This window comes from Chaetodon trifascialis, chromosome 3 (assembly GCF_039877785.1).
Source record: "Chaetodon trifascialis isolate fChaTrf1 chromosome 3, fChaTrf1.hap1, whole genome shotgun sequence".
Lineage (NCBI taxonomy): Eukaryota > Metazoa > Chordata > Actinopteri > Chaetodontiformes > Chaetodontidae > Chaetodon > Chaetodon trifascialis.
Window position 1 is genome coordinate 7,546,179 of NC_092058.1, and position 27,227 is coordinate 7,573,405.

At 43.8% G+C, this 27,227-nt stretch overlaps 1 protein-coding gene across 2 annotated transcripts; it reads right to left on the reverse strand.

Annotated features, from left to right (window-relative positions):
• Nucleotides 1-26,733, reverse strand: pacsin1b (protein kinase C and casein kinase substrate in neurons 1b). Of its 2 annotated transcripts, none has more exons than XM_070959870.1 (10): nucleotides 26,584-26,733; nucleotides 9,018-9,143; nucleotides 6,322-6,478; nucleotides 6,003-6,238; nucleotides 5,656-5,811; nucleotides 5,066-5,241; nucleotides 4,856-4,976; nucleotides 4,206-4,324; nucleotides 3,533-3,729; nucleotides 1-2,663 (listed from the first exon to the last, which is right to left on the reverse strand). In XM_070959870.1, exons 2-10 carry the CDS (start codon nucleotides 9,075-9,077, stop codon nucleotides 2,554-2,556), a joined length of 1,332 nt encoding a protein of 443 aa, XP_070815971.1. In that variant the 5' UTR covers nucleotides 9,078-9,143; nucleotides 26,584-26,733; the 3' UTR covers nucleotides 1-2,553. The 2 variants fall into 2 exon arrangements, with proteins under 2 accessions (XP_070815971.1, XP_070815972.1); XM_070959871.1 differs by lacking the exon at nucleotides 26,584-26,733 and adding an exon at nucleotides 13,799-13,894.
• Nucleotides 26,734-27,227: the final 494 nt, after the last annotated feature.

Here is a 27,227-nt window from a genome sequence, read left to right on the forward strand (position 1 = left end):
TCCGATGACGTCTTTTATTGTTTTGCTTATGCAGATGAACAGGCACTACAGTTTGGAAATTACAGCTATTAGGCCGACTATGCTAAAAAGGAAAAAACAAGAGAGAATGCCCTCTAATCTTCTACAAAGTCTTCCTCGACACTGCAGATCAACGTTTCCAGCATGAGCAATGGGCGGAGAAGAAAGGAGCATTTGAGGATCTTTTTAAAATATGATTCACCGTCCGTCAGTGCATCACAGGAGTTTCACAGTGGACGCTGCAGTTGTAGCTTCACACGTCTGCTTTCACTTCTGAACAGTCCCATTCTGTTTCAGACACAGTTGAAGTAAGTTAAGATGTGTAAGTCTGTAAATTCATATCATCATCGATCAGACAAAGAGGGCTCTCGTTCACTGATGGTTAAGAGTCTTTGGAGTGGCAGGGTGGTAGATTTTAGTAAGGCAATATGTATTTTCACCCCTCTGAATCCAGTTCTTACAAGGAACAACACCTTTTAAAAAGCATACAGAAGCAGAAACAAGCGACGTTTCCCTCCCGGACCCTCTCTCTTGCAGCAGAAAAGCCAAATCGTCTCATCAATATTTCAGAGACAGATCCTCTTTCTGCTTTCTTGTCCTCGTTGCAGCTTTCTCTGTCTGCGTCAGTAAGAGAACACCGGCGTCGCTCACTGACGAGGGTGTAGTTTTCGCCAACACCTGTGGTAACCAGGAGTGACAAACCAGTCTCATATAACAGCTACTGCGCCACCACATGCACTCATCTTTGAAGAAAGTTTGATTTAGATTTTCAAAGTATTTAACCATAAAGACGTGTGGAGCCGATATTTAACAGCATGTATTTTGGTACACAGTGAAATAGACCAATCAGGACTGACTATGCCAACCAATGGCGTCACTGTCCTCCTGATAAGAGTTTTCATTCGATCAAGAAATTGTCAATAATTTGGAAGAAACGAATTGAGGCTGTGCCACACCGATCAGTGTGGGAGCATCAGCATGCACATAATCACAGAGATAAGAAGCTGACGATGGCGAGTCTCTGACATCCAAAGTAAACAAAGTAAACACACTAACTGCAGAAACAGAAAAATAAATTAAACCTGAAATGAAGCTAATCTCCGTACAAAACAGCTGTGAGTTTGTATTCCTGGTGGCTTTTGTTCATGGCGCCTGCATAATTAAAACAGTCTGATGTGAAAACAAAGTGGGAGGAGGAACTCGGTGACAGGTAATGGTTAGAACAGGCACCTTGTTAGAAACAGCCGAGGTTAATGTAAACAATCCTTGCACGGTTTGGGAGGGGACATATTTCCATTTCAAAGAGAAGCGCTGCTCAGTGACTTTTATCTCATGTCGAAATGCTAATTCAGCGACAGCGGAGCACAGCAGGAAAACAACTAAACGACTGAAGGAATAGTTCGACACTTTGGGAAATATGTTAATTCGCTGTCTTAACAAGAGTTAGATACCGCTTTCATCTCCACACGCTAAATATGAAGCTAGAGCCAGCAGCTGGTTAGCTCAGTGTCTTCAGTCTGGATTAACTAAAGGATATATAAGTTGTTAATTGGTGAGTTTTAGAGGTGCTGGTAGATGGATTTTGTTACCTTCAGACAGAGCCAGGCTAGCTGTTTCCCCCCGTTTGCAGTGTTTATGCTAAGCTAAGCTAAGCTACGCTGAACAGCTGCTGGCTGTAGCTTCATATTTACAGTATGAACATAAGAGTGGTGTCGCTAACACTTTATATTAAGGTACACATGTTCACCATTTTAACTAGCTGCTTATTAGCATGCATATACTAGCATACTGTCATTATAACACACTTCTTGATGTTTTATTCAGGTCATTAACAAAGACTTTTCCCACAATAACCTCCTCCTTACTAACCTATCCCTTTAATAACCCTAAGCCCCAGAAAAAGGCATTAATAAGTGCTTATAATGACTAATAAAGTGCCAATATGCTACTAATATTCACACTGATATTCAGCTAGTGAAATGATGAATATGTGTACCTTAATAAAATGTGTGACCGTGGTGTCTATCTTCATATCTAACTCTCAAGAAGAAATCGAGTAAGTCCATTTCCCAAAATGTCAAACCATTCCTTCTATTCTAAACACGTAAATATCTCACAAAGCAAAGAAAACACTGTATCAAATGAGAAAAAAAAACTGTACAAGCATCCAGACTGTAAAAAAAAAGATTAAAATATATACATGAAATGCACATCATAGCTTGTTCTGGCTATCCAGGCACAACTGATAAGACCATATCAATATTATGATGAGAGAACATACTGTATGGCATGTTAGCATCACATCTGAAATCAAACACAGCTACACACCAAAGAGGCTAAAATATTTTGCTTCAGTTGCAGTATTTGGAGATGATGTGATCCTGAACAGAGCGTCTGTCAGTAAAGTCTTCTCTGTGATGAGTGCTGAGATGAAGACAGCTGACTGTGCCCGACAGGAAGAGGAAGCTTTGCTTTCAAGTCTCTGGCAATGTGCAGTTACGACTGGACGGTTCAGTCTGGGTTCGCCTCCGACAGTTAGATCGGCTCCACGTAGTTGGCCGGGTAAAGACCCAGCTGGCCGCTGTCTAGACGACCTTTACACCAGCCCTGCTCATCCTCCTCCTCCAGCTTCGTCAGCTCATCCCCTTTAGTGGTGAAAGGAGACAGAAACATACAGCAGGAGGACAGTGGTTTAATAGAGTCAATGTTAACATGGATCCTCAACAAGAACGTACAAAATACGCCACCAAAAACACAATATGAGTATCAGACATTCACCCCATCCAGGCCTTGTAGTATGGAAGGCAAAATACGTGGCTAGTTTCATCAAGATACATAAACATTTTTAAATATAAATGACATTTTCTACCAATGTATATGTAATTTAATGTTGGGCCTTTCTGTGTGGAGACTGCGTGTTCTCCCTGTGCCTGTGTGGGTTTATTATCCAGATGGGAACATTTATTTTTGGTCACTCGAGTATTTTGACATTTTGGTAGCAGGCAGATTGGTTTTCTTGGCAATAGTTAGATGAGAGGACTGATATTGGTCTCATATTTGTCTGTTAAATATGAAGCTACAGCCAGCAGCTGGTTATCTTAGCTTAGCTTATCTTAGCTTAGCGTAGCATAAAGTCTGGAAACAGGGGTCATGTTTTTGTTGCATTGCAGCTGGATTTCTGTTGTGATCCATCATAACTGCTGATTTAAAGACTCAACACTTCCCCATATCAGGATAGTTGACAGGAATTAGCTTTGATGAAGTCAAGTAATACAAGAAATCTGTGGTACTGAGCTAAGCATGCCAGATCTACAGTCTACAACTAGCGAAACAACCATGAAATCGTTGATCATGCTTTAGCTGTCAGGAGTGGATACTGCAGGAAAAACAAATTAAATATGCTGACAGTGAACATTTTGCAGCTTTTTTCCATATGAATATTTTGCATTTGTTGTGTTAAACTGCACTCATGCGTACTCAGTGACCCAGTGGAGTCAGCAGGTGTCCCGCTCACCTGCTCTGAAGGTGAGCTCGTCCTGCTCCTGGCCTTCGTAGTCGTACAGCGCTCTCACCCTCACGCCTTCGGCCACGTCTTCGGAGAAGGGGTTCGACCCTCCGTTGGTGTCGTTGCCTGAATTCGGCGGCGTCTGGTCGTTGTCCGACCACTCTGCAGAGGCCGTGTGCGCCTGGTTCTTCTCGTAGCTGCTGACACTGAACATTACACATATCAGCAGAACATTCATTTTCACTCCTGCAAGCGAAATGTTATCATGCTCTAACGTCACCTCTGCTGTGAATATTACTGCCACTGAGCAAGTTTTATGTTCTTTTACTGTGTCTACTTTGTTGTAAAGTATTTCTACTATCACTCACTTGTACTGCTGCTGTAAATATTACCATTAAAACTACTGGGGGACTTCTATTATGTCTACCACTAGCAGGTATATTTGTGTAGCTGTAATAAAAGATGATAATAGTTACTTATTTATAAGAGGCTCACATACAAAATTACACGAATACCAACAAATATGAAATATGTATCACTGATTATACCAGGTACAGTATGCAAAAATAAACGTAGGATTTACAGTGATGACTTGAGAATGTGACGAACATGAGAAGATGATCTGGATAAGAGCCTGTTCAATAAGATTAAAAACATCAGATATGTCAGTGTTTGGTCTTACCTTCCTCTGTCTCCACCTTGAGCGTAATCTACTGCTGTTGTGACGTTAGTCAGCACGACCCCGTCACTGCTTTTCTTTGCCTTTTTGGCGATGTTATGGGTGAGGTCTGGGTTGTATTCCTGCAACACATGAGACAAAACACGAACAGTTTAGTTTGCTTTACTTTCGGTATCACTCAGTATGTCACATTTAACTACTTTTTAGCATTAATAATCATATGATGCTCATCTCATCTCAATGTTTAGAACCAACTTTTTATATTACCACTTTGTCAGCTCTACATTTGGTATCTAACTTTTATAAGTAATCTTTGCCCTTATTTAAGCACGTTTTTTAACACTTTAAGTGCATTTTCCTGATTATACTGAGGGTACATACAATGAAGGACTTTTACCTGAAACACAGTATTTTTACAGAGTGGTAGTACTTTAACTTAAGTAAAGGATCTGAATACTTCCTCCACAACTGCACCACTGAGGTTTATACAGATTAAACAAACTACATGTTAATTAGTTAACTTAGATGGACTTTGTTACCTCTGGACAGACAAACTGTGTCCTCCTGCTTCCAGGCTTTATGCTAAGCTAAGCTAACCTGCTGCAGAAGGCTGCACGTCTCCATTTATGATATGAGTATGAGTATTTCTGTACCTCAAACTGTGGCCAGTTCATATGCATGCCGGGGCCGTGGTTGTTGTTGAACCACTTCAGATCCTCCTGCGCGCTGGCTGATGTGATGGTGCGTTCAAGTTCTCTGTACACTGCAGCATAACTGTGAGAAGACAGCAAGGATTTAGCGAATGAGTAACAATCAGCCGATGGCTGCGTCTCCTCATATTAACCGTTTTAAACGTCTCAAACCTTTGGTCTTCAGTGAGGTTGAGGTGGCGTTTGACGTCCAACAGCACCTCCCTGAGGAAGCTCAGCCTCTTCTCTTCAAACTCCTGGCATTGATCGAACACCTGCTCCATGCTTTCCATGTACTGAGGAGTGCACTTACTCAGCTCGTCCAGGGCCTTCTCATACTTCTCCTTGGCCTGGGTGATGACATACACACATGCAACAAACTCAGCCTGGAATCAACGATGATATACGACATTTTCACTGCTGCAGGGACGACAGATGCTTCAGTGACACATGATGTGCGGTCGCATGTGAATCCCTTTAACCTAGAAAAGGACAATAAATGTGTATTTAAGCACGAGAAAGAATCTTGTTTCAAGAGTGTGAAGGTCAAGGCCGTCAAAGTCCAGTTCAGCCCAGAACGGCTAATGTTGGAGTAGTGGGGGGAGGAACGTGGAGGGGGAGGTGCGGTATGCAGTCACACATTAACAGTTGACGACTTAAAATAGCCTGTGAGCTGATTTGCTTTTGGCTTGATTGTGGAAAACAACGTTTGCATAACGATGATCCCGTGGGCCCGTTAGCGCTGCGACAGCTGATGCTCTCACCTTCTGGGAGTCTTGTTTGCACTTGTCCACTTTCTCATGCAGTTTCTTCTGCTGGTCAGTGGTCACAGAGGCCTCCCCCCGACTGTTGGACTCTCTGATGGACGCCAGCTTCTCCTCTTTGCAGGCCATGTGGAAGGCCTTCTTGGCAGCTTCGAGCTAAAAGAACAAGATGACACTTTTTTTCGCACTGATCATGTAAATCACTATCAGAAATAAACACAAGCATGATGATCTGATGATTATTTTTTTGCTTATGTAACATCTAGAATTATGGGAGAATTTGGGAGCTGAAGCTGAGGGAAAATGTGGCATTGAATGGACGTTTAGGAAAAAAGACACCTCCTCACCTCCTTTAGCTTTTTGGCCCAGGGTTTCTGGGCCTTCTTGAAGCCCTCCTCTGCCTCTTTGGTTTCCTTGAATCCTCCCATCATCTGTTTGTGGTAGGAGTCTTTCTGCCAGTTCTTCACCTTCTCAAAGTCCTCGTTGACCAGCTTGTTTTTCACTTCCTGGTGAAGCTCGCTCACCTTCTCCGCCTCCGTCATCACCGCAATCCAAGCTTGCTCCACTGAGCCGTACTGAGGCCCTGGTGGAGGAAAGAGGGTGTGGCATCAGATCGAAACAGGAAAAACCCCCACAGATACTGTGATAGTGTGAAACACCGCTTACCTCTGTCTACCAGCTGTCTCCATCTCTTGGACCACTCAGTCAGCTGCTGTGCGTAGGCTTTCTCGATTTTGGCACGCTCCTGGATGCAGTTCATCAGGTCATTGCAGAGCCGGTGACCATCGTCAATCCGCTTCACTGTTCGTTTGTAGTTCCCAACCTGACGTAAAAACAACGTCTCAGGTTACTTTGTGTAAATTTATATGACTGCGCTCTCTTGGAAATCAATACGGGGTCAGGTATTGATCTACTGCTGGTGATTAGCTTAGCTTAGCATAAAGCCTGACCTGGTTTGGACCAAAAGAAACAAATACACTTCCTGTTTGGAGAAGAGTAAGATCATCTAAAGGCTCTGATTGGTGGAGATGGAAAGAAGTTTGCTATCATAAGATCTCTATCTCTGTCCTGGCTGAAGATAGTGTCATAGCAGTGCTGTGTTACTGAGACACCTGCTGTATTGCTGTCGTTAAAATCCATCTGTGAGGTGTCGCCTTTAAAAGGAATTCTTCCCTCAGCCTGCAGGTGATGCATTGAATAGAAAGGAGGGTGCAGCAGGGAAGAGATTACTGCTGTGTGTGGAGTTATGCAATGAAAGCAGAGGATGGGTTAATGTCATATAATTTACAACTCTCCACAGACGCCGGAGCAGGAACCTCCCAGAGAGCTATTAGCTTTCCCAAGGCACACAGTGAGAGAGAGAAGAAGGTTAAAATCCCGGCTTTCTGCATTCGTTTCACACCTTCATGGCGGAGAAAAAAAGGCCTGCATCTTTGCTGAGTGATTTGTTGAGTGTGGTGAAAAGGGGCACTCAACAAATCTCAAATGTGGACCAAATGAAAGCAGCTGCAGGACAAATAATTGCATCCCACACCGCCCCCCCCCCCCCCCCCCCCCCCCGCTTCATCAGCAGCCAGCCGAGTCAGCGATCAGCAGGCAGCGCTGCAGCGGCTCCACCGTAATGCAACGAGTGACTGTGATGGAGTGACTGTGCGCTGGAAACAGGCACCTTTGCTGCTCCAGCTAATTCCTGAACGCACCACCCGGCTGGAGGATAAACACGAAGAGGATGAAACACAGCCGAGCCTGAGAGGAAACGGATTATAAACTCTGAACGTATGAAGCGACAATGCGTCTCTCTGCCTGGAATACTCGCTGAGCCCATCCGTCACACGCACAGCATCTCAACACACAGCGACATGATAGTCGATATTATCTGTAGCTTAAGATGTGTCCAGCTTTTTCCTGGTTTGAACACTGTGAACACTCACCAGCTCTCATTCATAATGAATGGACCTCTGGGAACTTGTTGCTCAAATTACTTTGGATGGTCGGTGCTCAGGAAAGGCTGCTGGTGATGTAATCATGTGGGTGAAACTCAACGCTAAAGCTAAAAGAGCTAAAACAATAAATCAATTCTGCCACTATTTTGATAACAAGACCAACACCCTCCTCCTCCCTGATGATTTGCAGCTTTTCTTTGTCTTTTGTGGCAGTAATCTGGATATTTTAGGGTTTGGTCTTTTAATCAGACAAGGTTAATGGAGAAAATGAATAACAATCGATAATCACAGTCAGAGTTACTTGCAGTTCATCTGTTAACCTGTCCTCAGATACTATTTGCAGATGGTTTTTATTGTTTGTTTACATAGAGTATACTTGCATGAACATATTTGGTCCCACGTGGGACAACACGAGCAGCAGGAGACATTTTAGCAATCACAGGAAAGCCTCAATTTAAAACCATTTTCTGTCAAATGACTTGGATTCGTGTGATTTGCAGCTCAAACCGTCTGCTACTACAAGCAGCGGCTGCTTGACACAAACAGCAGATGGCTTCATTTTGTGATAGTTGATGCAGGCCTGTCTGCCAGTTCTAAAGCTGTGTGAGTCAGTCTGGAAGTTAGGCAGTGCATTAAAAAACCTGCGCAGTGTAGGCGCAGGCAGATACAGCAGTAACACGGCTTTAACAAGCTCATATCGATAGTTATGTGGAAGCCAACTATGACTGCAAAGGTTCAAGCCCCATTTATCTTATCTAATCTGTAAATAAAAAACTTCCTGTATGGACAAGAAGGTTGATATTTAACATGAGAACATAAACATAGCACCTAAGATGTGAACCTACTTAAGAGAAGCAAGTGAGGAAGAAAACTAAGCAAACCTTCAAAGATTGTTGCTTGTTCAGGAACAAAAAAGACGCTGCAAACAGTGTCATCTCTAATACGAGCTCTACCAGAGGTGGAAAAAAAGACCTGAACGTGCTCAAAAAAACAACTGCGGCTCACAAAAGAGACATCGGTGGCACAGGAGGAGGTGGAGTGCCACTTCAGCACCATCCAGAGATGAAAGAATTAGCGGCAGTCATTGGAGAGAAGTCCCCTGATGGTTACACTCAACAGCGCAGGCTGGACCAGATTTATAGGGCTAAACAATGGCACCACAACGTCAGTGTCATCAACAGATCTGCGGATGAAGCAGCAGGTGCTCAGTGATCAATCACACCTTGATAACTTGGGTTCTATGAGTAGGATTGAGCTCGCGGTTGCGTGTGACTCTGTGCCTACGTGCTGTTGATAAATGAGGCCACAGATCTTTCTTCGCGCCTCCCAGACGAAGCAGGTTCAGTGAGAGTTCATCACCAGACAGCGTCGGCTCCCAGCTAGGTTTAATCTGTCAGACACCGTTCCCTGCTGTCTCACCTCCCAGAAGCTGTCTGTGGTCTCGTCCTGGATGGCGGACTCGTCGTAGGCTCCAGACATGGTCCCAGATTTGGCGGGGTGGCTTCAGGCTGTGGTGGTCTGCGGCAGGGTAACGCTCCTCATGCACTGGGAGAGAGGAGGAGCACGGAGGAGTGTTAACTGTGAGCAGTGCAAACACAGACATGAGATGCACAAACATGACATTCTTAATATGCTTCGAAGCTGCAAACAGTGTTTCCATATACGGCGTCTCTGGCATTATTCGCTAAAATAATCGTCTCACGCCATCAAAACGAACGGCACGCAGTTCTGACGTTGCAATTCAAAACGAGCTTGTGCATTTTGTTTGCTTCAGCGCATCATGAACAGATTAAATGCTTACTGCTGCAGCTCGTGATGACAGTATCAGTCTTAATCTAGATGCTTTGTTCATGCTCTTATAATACCCGTAAATGTTGTGTCATACATTTCAAAGTGGATGCAAAACGTTTATGCAATGAGAGAAAGGCACCGCACATGAAAGGTTTATGGAGGAGATTACCAACCACACAGAATTAATACAAATCAAGCTGTTTTTTAACGGACAATAGATGACTATGATAACTCAATGGCTGATGAACAGCATATTGAAACTAGGGCCCTGCCTTTTGTTTTTCGATCAATCGTCAATAAAATGTTGAAAAACTATGGAAAATGCCTGTTGCATACTCCTAAAGCCAAAAATGACGCCTTCAAATTGCTCATTTCATCTGTCCAAACAGTCCAAAACCCCAAAAGATTCACTTCACAATCGTACAAAACATAAGAAAGCAGAAAATTCTCACAACTGACACGCTGGAACCAATGAACGTTTGGTAAGAAAATTCATCACGATTCGTTGGTTATGAAAGAAATAGCTGATTAATTTGATGTTGCATGACTGATTCATTATTCAACTGTCAGTCAATCTATAAAAGTGTAAGAACATGGAAATACATGCCCCTCACGATATTCAAGAGTCCAATGTAGCATCTTCAAAGTGCTTGTGCTGCATGATCGTATGAAATTTGCATCAAATTTGCATTAAATTGAGTATTTTCTGCTTAATAAAAGACTGTTCTGCCAATCAAACAGTTGCTTTAGCTCACGTCCTTAAATCGTGATAATTATACCTGCTTTCACGTCGCGAACAGATACCGTGGATGAGATCGCTGAATAAAGTACAAAGTCCCAACCAAAGGTGACGAGATCAGTGATTGCCATCAAAAGTTCACCAGCTGAGGTTATTACTTTGCACGTACTGATATCAGAGGCGCTCTGGTACTTACAAAACCATAATCACCCTCATAACCTGCATCGTGAGTGCTCCGGGTGTGTCTCTCTCTACTCCCCTGAGGCGACTCTGCCAATACATTTAATGACTGGCTAGTAATTTTCAGGGGCACTGACTCACCCGCTGTCAGAGCACTGCAGCCTAATTGCAGAGTAATCTTCCCGCATTCAAGTCGACTAACATTATCCCGAGGCCTCACTGGAACACCTTACGCTGCTGCAGCAATGAACAGCTGTGACATGATTGCTAATGATGACACTGAAATTAGGACAGAAAAAGGCGGCCTATGACAGAGGAGAAAGAAGATATGAAAACTATTTATTTATTTATTTATCCATCCATCCATCCATCCATCCAGGCCCTGGTCCCGAACTGCTGTTTGTTTTGGAAAGTCAAACAACTGCAAATACGCACAAAAGAAGTACACAGGCACAGAAAAGCATCCAGAGGCTCAAAAATAGAGGCAAAATAACCACAAAGAGAGGCAAAAATCAACTACAGACTGATTGAAATGAGGCTAAAGAGACACAAAACAACTAGAGAGAGACAGAAACGAGCACAAAAGGGAAGCAACAAGACACAGAACAGCTGCAAAGAGATGCAGCATGAATGCAGGGGAAGCAGAATGAGATGCAAAATGACTACAAAGTCCACATCTGTCCGCGTGTCTACTTATCTTTCTGCACAGGGACTGGTGATTACTGGAAAACCACCAAAGACAGACAGACAACGTGAACGTCATCCTGGTGCTGCTGCAGCCTCATCAGTGCCACGCTCACCTCCACCCGTTCAGGTTCAGTTCACAACCCAAACTGCAATTTCAACAGCGGCTGCCGTGCCAAAGCTCACACAGCGTGCTGAAATTATGATGGGCTAAGAGGTAATTAACCACGGCCAATCACGTTTATTGTTACAGCTTCATAAAGCCTTGGAGCCTTTGGTAACGACGTCTTTTGGAGTCTCCAAATCTGTTTTCACTTTTTAATCCCATTCAACCACATAAACAGAAAAAATACCTCATTAGAGTTTTAAAAAAAGTCAGATTTCTGTTTTTTTATGATAAGGATTAGCCTGATTTTGGTTTTGCATATTTGTTAGGTCATTCAAAATGACATGACAGTACCGTTACTGTTCACGTCACCATCGCGTAAAGCACACAATATAATTTTTGTATGAGTAAATCATCATCAGCTTGACAGCTTTGAAGCTATACTCGGTTTGACTTTGGTCATATGTAGTTAAAGCAGCTATGATCTATATTTGTGCAAAGGAAGAAAATGATAAAAAGTAGCTCCTGGCTGAGTTACTGCAGCTGTCTGCACAGTGATCTACTTCAGCAGATACCAGACTCCTTGTCTCGATATATGTGTTTCTGCTGGAGTCCATCATGTTTCCTGGAGCTCTACAAGTATGAGAACATGACTCAGGTCGAGGAACACTTGAATTTTCCTTTAAGTCTTGGATATGAGAGCCGCCCACCTGCACATGAATGCAACACTCTTTTTACTGAAACCTTACTTTTAACGGCACAACCCTGCTATGATATGATAACAAAAGCCCGCACATTTGGTTTACTTTAGATAGCTGCACAAGCATAAATCAGTGAAGTGAGACAACAGCGAGATAACAAAAAAGGATGCATTGCAAAAAAAATTAGGATATGAATGTGTGCAGGTGAGGCAAACACAAAACAAAACACACCCGACGAACAGAAAGAGCAGATCAAGATAAGATGCAAAGCAGGGATGCAAATGAACTGGATGACAAGCATGAGATGACAACAAAACAACGAGGAGAGTTATTTGAAAACACTGTTATCAGCGCAGTGAAATGCCAGCTGCACTTTCAGTGAGCTGCTGCTGGAATACCAAATATCAGTAAACTCCTGACACCGTGAAAGCCTTTCTATGCAGAGCCGGTATCGGTTGCGATGTGCGAGGTCATTTCTGCCATTGTGCTCCATAAAACAATCAAAATATGCTGAGAATGAGTCATCTGAGCTCCGGTGAATAACAAATTCATCACATTTTGGTGAATCTCTTATTTGATTTGTTGCAGAGGAGAAGATAAATGCCACTCTCATGTCTGTAAGGTAAACGCAGCCACAGCCCGCAACTGGTTAGCTTAGCTTAGCACAAAGACTGGAATCAGGGGGAAACAGCTAGCCTGATTCTGTCTGAAGGGAAAAAAGTCTGATTCCCAGCACCTCCACAGTTTGTTTGTCTTAGGGGCAGAAAAACAGGAAAGTGGGAATGACGGGTTGTGGTTTCACAGGGTTTATGTGCCAAACTATTACTTGGCTGTGAGCAATAACCTCCTCTCCAGCTTACCTGGCAACTTTGAGGTACAACGTGTTAATTAGCGGTGCTGGTCGGCAGAGTTTTGTTATCTTTGGACAGAGCCTGACTTGTGTTTCCAGCTTTTATGCTAAGCTAACAGGCTGCTGGTTGTGGCTTCATATTTACAGATTTTGTGACAATTAGTCACAAAAGTTCATGAAACATCACTGTTCCAGGTCGGCACTGTCTGTGTGCTGTATGTTTCTGTCTCTTTGCTCTAACTGACACCGCCAGCTGATTAGAAACTGTCTGATGAAAAACCTCAAAGAGCCAAAGCCATTGATGCAGACGGACTTGATGCAGAGGAGACACACATGAAACAATAGAAAGAGAAGGAGCAGTGATGTGTTTTGGTGGGAGGTCAGGGGGAGGGGCGGGAGCTGCATGGGTATTTGGGTCAACCGTGGACCGACGGATGGAGCAACACATCTGACAATGAAGAGAGGAAAGTGAGGAGAATCCAGAATCCAGTTAACAGAGGGAAACCTGCACAGTGGTCAAAACCTGCAGCTTTGGGCAGAACAGATGCCTCCACCGGATGCAGCGTGGAGCACGGCATGAGTGGGTGTTTATCATGCTTGGTTAATCCATTAGCTACATACCGAGAGGGGGCTTTTGTTCAGGATAGCCCTTTGCCTGGCTCTCGGAAAGGCAGATTACAGTGTAAGAAAACAGCCGCTGACTAGCCTCTTCCACTTTGATAAAACTGTGACAGAAATAACAGCATGGATCTGATTGTATTTCTAATTTAAAGCACAATATCTTGTGAGTTACTCATTGTAGACAGACAAACAATAAGCGACTCTCACACTCGCACACAGAAACTCAAACACTGGCAGCACACTCCAAGGTTTTATCACCTTCACACTGCTGTGATTCATTCCTCACTCCTCTTTCATCAGTGCAACCTGCCGTCAGAGATCCTCACAAACATGCAATGAGACTGAAGAGCACTGGGAATCCCCATCCCTCCAACACAAGCGCACGGGCTCCAAAACGCCTCACCGCTCGCACCGCGGCAAGCCAGCACCACCAACACGTCAAGAGAGTCAAACCCAGAGACAAAGACCGGCAATACGCCCCGCGAGAGAGGGAGAACGCAGCCCCCCGCCAAAGCAACAAAAGCTTACCCCCAGTCCTCCATTAACAGCGGCTGAGGCTGCAGCTCGGAGAAAAGAAGACACGTGGGCTCCTCCGGCGGTCAGCCCCTCTCCTCCTCTTCTCCCCTCCCGTGCCTTTTATTTTTTGCGTCCTCTCTGACTGACGGAGCATCAGCGTGCGTAGCAGGAGGAAGAGGACCACTAATCCGTGATCGGAGATCTTCCTGCCCGGAGCGCTGTGCAGGAACGACTGTGTGTGTGTGTGTGTGTGTGTGTGTGTGTGTGTTTCTCAATGAGTGAGGGATAATCCTGTGGTGCTTTGCTTGAATGGCTCAGACAGAGCAGCAGGCCAGAGGGACAGAGAGAGAAGGGGGGATGGAGTAGGTGGGCTGCTGCTGCTGCTGCTGCTGTTTATGAGCAGAGCTGTAGATGCTGTAGAGGGCTTTAATGATCAGACTTGGGTGGAGCTGGTGGAGGCGGCAGAGTTTCGTTTAAAAATGAGATTAAACCCCAGAAAACTGAGGCGCTTCTATAATCGCAGCACACAGTGGGTATTATCACTGGAGTTATTAGTCCTGGATATCGTTTTTAAAGGCTGGGAAATACTTTTCTGCCTTCTTAAAACAGATGTAGCTTCTTCAAAAATGAGACGAGTCTGAAGCTCCTGTATAAAATCGACATTTACACCTGCTTTTTCAGGTGGTAAAGATATCCACCTACAATAAAATGCTCACGCAAGAGGAATTTATGGTTTTATTTTTGTGCATCAGAGGCTCTGGTGCATCATTTCAGGCATTTCAAGGCACAGCTTTCAGATGGTTTAACTGTCTGTCCTCTCTGTGATGACCTACACTGCATTTTAACACAAACTTAAGATCATAAAATAATAACTTAATCCTGGGTCATGATGCCACTGCCGAGCTGCTGCGGTGAGACGTCTGTGTGATCTGCTATGCTGACATTTAAACCGAGTGATCGCAAAGAGGGTTCAAGGTGTTTTCTGCCACACGGCCCCCAGGCTAACCTCGCTGTTTCACAAAAAGCTCAGTTTTTCTTTAAAGAACAAAGCTGACGTCCTCAGGTTTATACACTCTGGAAACTGACTCTAGAAAAGTTTACTTACTTATTTCTTAGTGTGGATGTTTTCTGAGAGGCAGGAAGAGAAGAAAGGAGGGAAAAACGCTGCGTTTCAAGATTTTGGTCCATGCAGATAATAAAAGAGGCTTTCAATACACCGCAAACTCCCTCAGTAGGCTCCAGCAGAAGTCAGGCAGGGTGGGGGCCAACATCAAGCTGAGTGTGTGAAGGGTGTGTATAAGTAGGCTGTTCTGAATTTGCATGAAGGCCGAGCAGCCATAACTTGATTAATAATTAGACAAATTGCCATAAAGCTCAGAACAAAAGTTAACCTACACAGCTGCTCTGTATGAAGGGATAAAATGCAGCCACCTCACATCCGCAACTGTGACGACCGCATTTCACCAGCCCGCTCCTTCAGCACTATTTAAAGCACAGTCATTGTCTGAGACATGTTGCGCATTCAAAAACAACAGAGGGGGACCTCAGTCACGGTCTCAGCTGCAGCTCGACCACCTTGCCAACCAGACTGACGTGATGTCACGGCCCGACCGTCACGAGGAGACAAGTGTTGAGCTGCGGACAGGACGGGTGAGGCGGAGGATGGAAAAAAAGGGCACAGTGGTGACAGGTGAGGTGAGGATGATGATGAAGACAGACTCACACTCAAAGACTAAAATCCAGACAGGCAGCAGTGCGGCAGGTTTTGACAGATGAGTATTAAGACTAAAAGTCCGTGCTAGCAGCTCTGTAAGGCTGCACATGCTGCGCTTTGAGCTAACATGCTAACATCAGCAGACTAACATGCTCACAATGAGAATGCTAACACGCTGACGCTTAGCAGGTATGTTTAGCATCTGTTCAGTGTATTAGCATGCTAACATTTGGGATGGGAAAGTCATTAGTTTTGCAGGTATTTGGTCATTAACCAGAGGAAATAAAGTTAATAACAAACATTTTGACCTGATGGTGGCGCCAAGTGAGAAGTTAGGGGACTACTAAGGTTATGACACAAGTGTTGGACCAGCCAACAAACCTACAGACCTACACTAGCTAGCACGGCTAACACAAATGTGGTGGAGGATGTACAGATGGGTTGGATAGATGCATGCAGCTGAGACAATGACAGCGATAAAATATCCTGATGTCCCACTCTCAGTCACATTTTAGTGATGAATGTTTTCCCCTTCTTTCATAGTGTCATGACATACAACATCCACCCGTACAAAACCTGGAACTTGACATCAGAGCTCGATGTTTCAGCCGCAACCCCAAGAATTACGAACTGAAGCTCACAGCCACATTCATTGTGATTAAATCTGGTCAGTCGTCCCTTGACAGGTCCTGCCTATGCTTAGAAATACGACAATTTTCACAGCAGATATCAGGACAATATAATAGACGGTGTGATGGAAAGTGTCTTCTTTCAAACAAAGTGAGCCGTACTTGTTCTCCAAAGCTGTGACACAGTGTGAAATCAAGACAATGTGCTGTATGCTAACAAAGCTGCACACCCCGCGGCCTGTCAGAAACTACACATTTTTAAGCCTAACTCTGAATGGACTTTAAGCTTCTGCTCACAATCGAACTTTTCTTGCTTCGTGTGCCGTTTTGTTTTGAGAAGTCTTCCTCAAACTCTCAGCGGAAATAAAGGAGAAACTACTTGCTGGTTCTGTGTTTTTGTTTCTGTATCTATTCTTATTCAGCACTCATATAGATGCTTTACTGCAGTGTGCTAACTACTAAGCCTCCAGAAAGTAATATAAACTTTTCTATAAAAAGTTTAATGACAGAGAAACACAGTAAAGTAAGGAACAGAAGGCTGCACTTCAGTTCATCCATCACACTGAGGAAAAAAGACAGCAGGAGCAGAAAAACATGGCCGACGCTGCTGACATTTTCCAAAATAGTTGCTAAAAATGAGGTGACGGAAGGAAGGAAAAAAAAAAAAAAAAAATACATCGCCTCTTATGCTCCCTGGCAGTCATATAGTAGCTTTTTGTCAATCAATGAATGATTTCCATCCTCTTCCACCCTCACATGCATGTAAACATCCACTGCATCTCTCAGTGCCTCCTGCACTGTCGCTCTCGGCCACGTTATTCAAATGCGGCACTTTTTCTTTCCCTCAGGAGGACAAACTGCGTTGCTGTTGCTGCCCTCATCAGATTCAGGTCCTATATATAGAAGCACATTCATCAATAATTCACGGCGCTGTGTAAACAGATAGACCGACCTGACTCACGTGAAGAAGCTCGTCAAGGTTTGATGTAATCTCACGTCACTGTCAAGACAACTGGATTATGAGACAACGGGATCAATACAGGCGAGCGGCCGCAGGCCTTGAAGACCGTTTGGTCCTTGCATCCGCGAGTGTCAAAAGCCTAAAGCCCAGATCGACATGAGGATTCAGCTGAAATGTAATCTTATGATGCTTAAAAGAACATCTCGCCTCCCTCTAAAGATCCTCCTATCGATGAGGAAGCCTTGATAACAGCGGCTCTCCTGGTGTTGCTTAATAGCCAGCAGTAGAGGAATGCAGTTGTTGTGCAACTCCCCTCTACAAATACGCCAAGAGGTATGAATAAAACAGTGGACCATTGTTGGTAAATGTTCAGAAAACAGATCAGGAAAAGGTGCTGATGCTGTATCCAAAACCCTCTTGATTCTTGGAAAAATATCAGATATATAAATACTTCAGGCAGCTATAAACGATTTATCAAAACCTCGACAGCCAGACGGTAGAATAAGTGGAACTCATTCCTTTTTCTCTATAATATTCATGTATCATCAATAATACAGACGTTCTGGACACAAGCAGGGCTAAACACATGTACAAAGGTCCTACTTTTAGCAGCTAGAGCCTTAATACAGCACCGTTAATGTGTTATTGATCAGCAGAGGCCGATTATCCGCACAGGAAACAGAACCTCCGATCATCAACAACAGAGCTGGACGCTAAATATAAAGTGAAGTCAAACCGTGGCTGATCACGCTTTATTCACGTTAACGTGTGCATGCAGAGGACGTCCGAGGGTGTGCTTCTGAAATGCCCCTGTGAATACACGAAGAGGACGGCAGAAAGACGATCCCTCTGTTCACTGATTTCCTTCGATCAAGATCCAGAAACTGAGATCGGGACGGCTGAGTCGATCTCTTCATTTGAGTGTCGTCTTAAAATGAATCTGTAGTCTAACCTTCCTGTGATCCTCTGTCTTTTCATTCATGAGAACAACAAAAGAGGCTTTGTGTGTGTGTGTGTGTGTGTGTGTGTGTGTGTGTGTGTGTGTGTGTGCGTGTGGCTCTCATAGCGTCTGTCTTTTGTTCTTATTGTCTTTATGATTGACACCTTCATGGTTCCTGTTGTTTGACGGTTTTCTTTTGGAAGATATATAAGATTAAGTTTTGATTACTATTATTATTATTAGAACGATTATTATTAATATTATTATTATCCTTTTGTAAAACTATATATTGTTTGTCTGACAACGTCATAAGAGTGCAATGCTAAATCGTTGGAGAGCCTTTTAAAGTCCATAACCTTCAATTAGATAAGACAAAGATCAATGTCCGCGTCCGCTGAAGCTAAGATGACTTTTTGGCCTTTTTTAAATTCACACCACAGAAACCCTCATCCATTCATCCGAGCCAGAATTCATCACCTGTTAACGCGTCCCTTAACGTGGAAGCACCTGCAGGAAAAAGCTCACAGCTAAAAATTCAGCAATGCAGCTGTAAGTGTGCAACTAGAAGCTGTAAAAGCAGACATTCAGAGGGTCGTTACAGATCAGAGCAGCTTACTGAACCTGGTCTGTCCTCCCTGCCGCCGCTCCGTCCTCCTCAGCTCCACTCCAAGTAATTACTGACAGCTTTCAGGAGAAACGACACCTGAAACTCAAAGAGCGTCGCTGCTGCAACCGTGGAGGAGCACGCCTTCTCTCTCTCACACACACACACACACACACACACACACACACGGACTGAACTTTGACAGATCCTTGAGAAGACACCTTGGACCATCAATAATTAGCTAGCGGCAAGGAAGGTGGAGACCGAGAGCACGCCCTCGTCAAACACATTCCTCAGGGAGGTGCCATGTGGTCAGAGGAAGGACGAAGGAGACAGAAAGTTACTCATCACGATGATGAAGGCAGACGGGAAGAACAGAGAGACGAGACGGCCTCACAGGTGGTTAGATAAGGCTGTTCTGTGGAGGACGGACGGGGACGAGACAGCATCAGGTCAGCCGTGCTGTGTCCTCTCGATCAATACAGATTTGCTGATGTGCAGCGAAGGCCACGTGTGAAGCCTGCCTGTCTTTCCGCTGTGGGTGAAAGACGTCTGGACAACAATACGTCAATATTTCAAAGAGTTACGCATCAATAAAAGAATATTAGCATCCGCAGAGGGAGAGATATGATTCTGGGAGGACACCGTTTTGTCTCTGAGACAAAAGCATAATGAACGCTTCAACACATTTGAGGACAAACACACAAAGCTCTTTTGTTGTTTAGCGCGAATGAAATGAATCCGAGCAGGCAGGTGTGTGTCCTCTGCGACGGCGAGGCTTCCCGCCGGAGCGGACGAAAACGACTGGCGGGACTGTCGGTCGAAAGGCTGGGGACAGGGTGTCCACGCAGACAGACGCTCATCTCCCCACTCTGTACCATCTGTGTATCATCTAATCATGTTTCTCCCTGCGGGGCTCGCTCCTTTTGACCTCGCTGTTACATCCCATTATAGCAGGAAGTAATATACGACCCCTGCGCAGGCAAAAAGGGCTGAAAGGGCTGCATGCCTGGTCTAATTACTTCTATAGAAAACACAATCTTATAATTGAGTCCTGCAGTGACAACATCCAGCATCCTGAGGTCATGAGTCGAGGTCTTCCCAAATACCCCACTCTAATCTATTACTTGTATTTTTTTGTGAGTATTTCATGTTTTTTCTCTCGAAATCAACAAAACAAATTAAAGTTTATCTAAAATAACAACTTCAGTACTTTGTTTTTGCTATAACAGCTTAATGTTTGTTACTGATTGGATTTGTTTTATCTTTGGACAGAGGCAGAGAGGCTAGCTGTTCCCCCTCGCTTTCAGCCTTTATGCTAAGCTAAGCTAATCGTCTCCTGGCTCCAGGCAGATACGAGACCGGTGTCGACTTTCTCGTCTCACTTTTGGTAAGAAGGAAATAAAAAATTTCCAAAATGTCAAACTCTTCTGTTCAATATTCCAGACTCCTCATTACCACTGCTGTGGTGCCCTTGAGCAAGGCCCTGAAGCCCCAGCTGCTCCAGCAGAGCAGACTGTGGAGCCGCTGCAGGAAAAGAAAGCATTGCTGTGAGCGAAACTTCCCTTTATAAATAAAGATTAACAGTGAAATAAATAAAATAGACAGATTTAATTTGACTGAGCATTCATTCTGAACTCTTAGGCTTTCTATACTCAGTTTGGGGCTGCAACTAAAGATTATTTTCATTATCAATCAGTCCATTATTATCACGATTAATCTATTTCCCAAAGTGATGTCTTCAAATTGCTTCTTCTGTCCAACCAACAGTCCAAACCCCAAAGAAAGCAGCAAATCTTCACATTTAAGAAGCTGGAAGCAGCAAATGTTTGACATTTTTCCTGAAACGATTTTCATAATAGCTGGTAATTAATTCTCAAATCGATTAATCGACTAATCCTTGCAGCTCTAACACACTTAGGTGGATACTTAATAAACATTCCTCAAGCCGCAGAGCTGCTAGACGGCTGCCGAAGGGCCACAAATACTGAAAATCAATGAAACTGGAAGGAAGTATATGAATTCAAGTCAATCAGTGCAGGAGATCACACCTCACAGTCCTCCTCAGCAGCTGTTTTGGAATCGCAGATGTTTAAGTCTGTGTTTTCCTTTTGACTGAATTAAGACTGAAAGTTTCACTTCATTTTGAATTTACCGCACAAAAGAACAAATAAACACCCCCCCATCTTAACCCAGTTCCTATTTATCTCTACACTGGATATCTTACCATCTGTCATGTGATGCCTCTTGGAGGTTAAAAAGAAGAAGAAACATGGCTGCAAAATTTGTATGCGCGGGTGAGGTTGTAGAGGTGCATTTAGTATTCTGTGTGGAGCCTGTCTCACACTCCAGGGTTAAAAGAATTCAATCGATACTCAAGGGCAAGTGTGGAGGACCCTCTGTGCTCTCCGTGCCAGTTTGTCTGCAATCAATAACCTTTCTTTCCCCCCCCTGCCCAGTGCAGAGAGTCAGTGTGGACAGGGCGCTCATTGAAGCCCCCGACTCATTCAAAGCTGCTGCAGCTGCTAAAAGCTATGAGGGCACACACACACACACACACACACACACACACACACACACACACACACACACACACACACACACACACAAAAAGCCTCTGTTGTTGTTCTCATGGCTGTTAGAAGTGAGATCCACTCAGAGGAAACACCATCAGTGATGCACTCAGTGTGTGTTCGGCTGCTGTTCAGTCAGCAAACTGGAAACTATGAATCACAAGCAATCGTGCAGTACAGAGTGATTCACACAGCAGTATGAATAATGAAAAGCATATAAAGTTGATTGATTGATTATTTGAGCAATATTAAATCTAAACACAGACGTATCTGATAATTCATTGTTTCAGTCACTGTCGACACAAAAACGCCGAATTATTCTCTGGTTCAACTTCCCAATTATGATGAATTGCTGCTGTCGTGAAACGAAGATGCTGCTTTGGGCTCCGGGAAATTAAAATTTTCACCGTTTGCTTATATTTTATAGACAAAGTGATTCATCGATTAATGGAGAAAGTAATACGCTGCAGCCCTAAAATAAATGAACCGTTTGGATAACTTAAGTTTGGAAACAGCAGTTGACAGAAATCTCATTTCCTTGTATTAGCTGTTGTGGAGCTTATCTTATCTTATCTTATCTTATCTTATCTTATCTTATCTTATCTTATCTTATCTTATCTTATCTCAGTGTCTGGGAATGTTTGTAAAGCATCTTTCATGACTGATTTGATAAATCAGCTTTGGGTAAAAACTGGGAGCCTCTGAACACAAACAGACACCCACCCAGCTTCTCAGGCGTGACCATAAAGAATAATTTTGGGGGGGTTTGGTGAGTTTAGACTATTTCAAGACAACTTCCCAGAGCCCATCGGCCTGTGTATGAAACTCCACGAGGGACTTCTCATAAACCAAATGACCAATTCATTCACAGAGAAAATAATCGGCACATCAATCGATAATGAAAATGAGTCGTAACCTTTCGTCAAACATAGCCGGTCCAACTGCTGCGCACAGACCGTCGTCATGGCAACATCAAGCCCTCTTCCCCTCTCCTCCTCCGGCTCGACAGCACTTCACCGGCACTATAAATCTGACACGCTTGAGCCTCGGAGGAGCAACGCAAACCTGGAGCCAGCAGGCTCTAATGGCCTCTCCTTGTTCCTCTTAAGCTGTGAGATGGCGTTTGTAATGCACCATCTACAACAGAGCGGCCCCGGAGACACGGGCTGATTCACGGCGCTCCGGAAAGTGGAAGCATGCGCATCACACGGCGCAGGATCACAGCGACTGATCCCATGGCTCAACGAAACTCTGAGCAGCAGTCATACCAGGCTGACTTTCATTAAACTGATATAACACTGGTCCCCCACTTTTCTGTCTCATGACGCCTTAAAAAGCATCCACTGACACCTTAGAGCCTTTAGTGTCAACCATGACAAATATGAGAGGAAAGGTCAGAAAAAGCTCAAATGATTTGGTATGACAAATGTCATTTTTCTGGGTTTAATCATCTCGGGACTCTTAAGATTTGTCTTGGGATCATGCAAGATAGAGAAAAGCAGCAAATTTTCAAATTTGGGAGCCTGGAACAATCATATTTTTGCTCTTTTTGCTTGAAAAACTACTTAAAGAATTCATCGATTATCAAAAATCGATTCATTTTCTATACATCAACTCTATCGACTGAGAGACTGATCATCACAGCTGTAGATTCATCATTTTGACACAAAACAATGACAAATGCCCATCGCAGTTTCCCAAAGCCCACGATGATGTAGTCAGATCGCTGGTTTTGTCCAAGCAACAGTCCAAAACCCAAAGACATTCAGCAAATCCTCACAATGTTTAGCATTCTGGCAAGAAAAAGTGAATATATTGTATTGAAATCCTGAGAATGACCTCAACCCAAACTGTCCATCTGTTCATGAAATCATCATCAGACCTGGAGGCTGGAGATAAAAGCTCTGCATGGCTGGACCGTGCTGGCATGAAGCCTCCTGCTGCTTAGATTCTGCTGATTCAGGATCTGTAGGCACGGTGCAGCACAGCCAGACACTATAGACACAGCGGGATGGGGGGGTTTCTAATCAGTGTCCAGGAAAACGTTCCCAAAACGCCTCAAACATACCATAACAGAACTCCCATGTCTGCTGTAGATCTGCCTTTCATGGTCGGTTTGCTGAATCAGCTATGGCAGAAAAATGCAAACTTCTAACCTAAACCGACACCTACCGAGACAAATGGTGTGTGTATCACTGATATACAGGATGTCTGTTAGCCTGAAATGATCAATCGGCGAGTCAGTAGGCATAAAAGCAATCAGCAAGCCTTTTTACATAATCAATTAATCGTTAAAGTGATTTAAATGCCCCCAAAATTCGTGATTTTAGCTTCTCTGAGGTCGTTATTATTGATTTTCTTAAAGGACCGGTGTGTAGGATTTCAGGGCATATAGGCAATGGAAAATGCAATGCATTGTGGGATTGTTAACAGAAGCGTACACGCCACTTTCACTAATTTAGAGAGGGTTTTCAGACGCTGCCTTAGTTTATGATGACATGAATGCATTTAAGGTTTGAACTGTTGGGTTTGAGGGCATCACTTTGGGTTCTGGGAATTTTTTTTTTTTTTAGAATTTTCTGATGTTTTACAGACAGAATGATCAATCAACCAATCAAGGAAGTTTAGCAGGTGGATCAATAATAGAAATCATTGTTAGCTGCAGTTCTAGAAATTGAAAAATGTGACACTGTTCCCACTCAGGAGACAGAGAGTGTGTAGCATTTCATTTCAGCTGATTATCTGTCAGCGCTTGTTAAAGAGCATCTTTGGCTCATCCTGTCCGTCATCTTCCAGGAGACACAAAACAATGGATGACGTTCACTCTCTGCCACTGCAGAGACTCTTTTTGCTGGCCCTCCGCTCCACAGTTCAACGGCTGCACAGCGCAGTTCCTTCTGGTGTGTAATGACAGCTCTGTCCTTTTCCCTCCTGTATCGCAGCAACACCCACCACACGAGTCAAACTCCCTGAATCTCTTACTTCCTGTGCGGCTTTAAAGCCACGACGGAGGAGGCAAACCCCTGGCCCTTTAAGGAACTGCAGCCTGCCATGAGCCCCTGTGAGGATCCTATCGCAGGCTCCAATTACTTTACAGTTCAGACCAAAGCCAAAGCCCTGCTCCCATCACCCGGCCTGTGCATCTTTACTGCATCTCAACATGCATGCAGGAAGCTTTAGGAGGATCCATATCACACACAGCAGCTTTGAGAAGATGCTCCAAACTGCATATTCAGATGCTAACAGACCTTTCAGCAGAGCAGCGTTAACTTTGAAACAATTATAACTTACTTAGTGCGGTGGTAACTCTCAGAGGAGCTGAGATAAAATGAAAATTTTAATTGCATGGATCCAAACCCAGACATAGGGGGAAAGGCTTAGGATGTCTGAAGCCATATTCTTGGTCACAAAGGCAAAAGGGACTAATAGAAAAGAATAGCTTAGCTTAATTGCTTTGAATCAGCTAACGTCAGGCGGGGCTGGTGAGCACCAGATGTGACATGCCCGGCTTGTAAATACAAATGGGAATTGGAAGCAAAACAGCGGTGTCCATGCCCACTGGGAATTACACGGTCAAATCCATAATTATTTACACAAAAAGAAAGGAAAAGACAGCGACTTAGGGCTTAGTCTAATTAATTACATTAGCAATGACTGCTCATCTGTCATTGCGCCCACAAAAACAGAGAGGGAGTTGAACCGGGAGCCGCAAATCAAATGAGCGTCCCTCATTTGTCACATGAATTAATCCAATTAGGCACTCACTCAAATCAAAGCACTTGAACACGTCTGCAGAGACGCACACAAATCCACTCATGCCTCTCTCTCGGTGAATGAGCCTCAGCTACGTCCCAGTGAAACACGGCAGAGAGTTTTTAGGTCTGATACTTGAGTGTACAATTAATTCTCCAAACTAAATAAATCATGTACTTATGGATGAATGACCCTCAAGTATCTGTGCAGTGTTGCGCTAAACTGTGGAAAGGAAAAAAAATCCCTTTGTAGATCACTCGCTCACTGTGTATATTCCTCTGGAACCACTCAGAGGACCCCACATGATCCCCTCATGATGATCAGATGTGAAACGAGATGATTTCCTCATAACAAACAGCATTTCTACTGCTTGTTTACGCTCAACCGAGGACAAATGTTCTAATCATTTTTCTGAAAAAGGGCATAAATGCAAGAAAATAATGAAAAGTGCCCATCACAGTTTCCTACACTGGTGACGTCGTCAAATTGTGTGTTTTGTCCAACTTACAGTGTAAAACTGAAATGTGCGTAATTATTATTATTGTCAATTATTAGTACAATCCTTATAAACCAGTTTGAGAAGCTGGAACCAGCAATTATTTGCCAACAAGTTGGGAGTCTGGTGACAGACAATTAAAAAAAAACAAAAAATGGTCAGACTCAAAGCAGGGTCCTACACTTCCCATAATGCAGCACAACATATTGCTTCTTGCATTCAACTTGCTTGGTAAGCGTCCACTTCTTTCCAACTCCTCACCACCGTCTGTGATGCATATTTTCTGACATAAATGTGTCGTCTGATGTGTTTCAGAAGCTGAGTAGCACAGCTCGTGATGAGTACACTGAACTTCATGCGTAAAAAGAGTGGATTATCCCTTTAAGGCAGGAGGAGGGAGCACAGTGCGTTGTTTAATGCATACATCAAACTATTGCTTTCAATGTCACATTTCCATCACAGATGCACAGCAGCCTGTTGTACAGCATGCAGCCCATGAGCGATCAGAGTTCAGAACCGTGGACAGAGCTCACTCAGAGATCAGAGACCACACTCACATGGAGGTCAGCACCTTCACAGCAGCCCGGACCTGATCTGCCACCAGCTGCTCACTGATAAATCAAAGAAATGTGCTGGTGTGGAGGAAGCAGAGCCCCCCTCCAGAGAAAAGCTTTCTCTTTTACTTTAAACCCCCCCCCCCCCCTTCCCTCTGGCCTCTGCTGCAGCCAGCAGCCTCTGCTGCTGGGTCTCCTCACTGCATGCTCTGCACAGCAGCTCCTGCAAAGGGTCTTAAATGTACTTTCCTCTGTCAAACTGTGAAGCTAACGCATAGCTACAGATCCTGGTCCATGGTAATGTGACAGGGGTGTCATGAAGCAGGTGTACAAAACTGCAGGTTACATGATGCAAAGAGGCTGCAATGAGTATACTTTTCTTCCCAATATGATTAACTTTCAGTGACGTGGATTTTAATTTAGCATCAGAGACCATCACTGGATGAAAAATGCCGGTTCTCGCCGTTGGCAGATGTAACGGTTCAGCAATATTAACTATGAAATTAAGCTAGTTTAACAACGACAAACCTAAGCTAGCTGCTTTTCGGTTATAAAGTATCAAGAATGACATACCGAAACGAGAATTTAATCCAGCTTCCTTTGATTTTTTTTTAAACTGTAATCATTGTCCTCATCAGCAGCGACTTGCTCCGTTGTATCGCTGAAAGGAGCCGCCAGATGGGGGATGGTCCGTGGGGTTGAGTCAAGACAGCCGTAAGGAACAACAATACATCCCGGAAGTTCTTTCAAAATAAATGTTTTATTGAGGAAAATTCGGCAGAAACGCACGTTGGAAAAAATAAAACGAGTAATGTTCTTCAGACAAGTAATTTTGAGATGTCACCCTGGGAAATTCTTACATTTTGTAGACTAAAGTATTGTTAAATTAACCAGGAAAATAGTAAGGTTAATCGATAACAGTAATGGAGTGTCATGGCAATCTGAGTGGAAACCCTGTGCCCTCTGTTTTTTGTTATTTGGAAATTATCTTATTTCACGTCACTGAACCCGTCAAACTGCCATTAAAAGGCTTAAACAACCACAGCTCTGTTTTATTATTTATTATGGGATCAATGATAGAAGAAGAAGAAATGGTTAGTGAGGGACAAACTGTGAGCAAGAGATTTGTTTTTATCATTAAAATTAGAACGGTTGTGAATCATTTATTTTTATCAAGATAACCACAGAATGAACCAAGAGACTCTTCCCCTCCACAC

Coding starts and splice junctions, on each gene's coding strand:
- pacsin1b (XM_070959870.1), bottom strand. CDS start 9,077: ATGTCTGGAGCCTACGACGAGTCCGCCATCCAGGACGAGACCACAGAC. Junction 4,977..5,065: donor AACCTCACTGAAGACCAAAG/GTTTGAGACGTT, acceptor GTCTTCTCACAG/TTATGCTGCAGTGTACAGAG. Junction 3,730..4,205: donor CAAGGTGGAGACAGAGGAAG/GTAAGACCAAAC, acceptor TGTAATGTTCAG/TGTCAGCAGCTACGAGAAGA.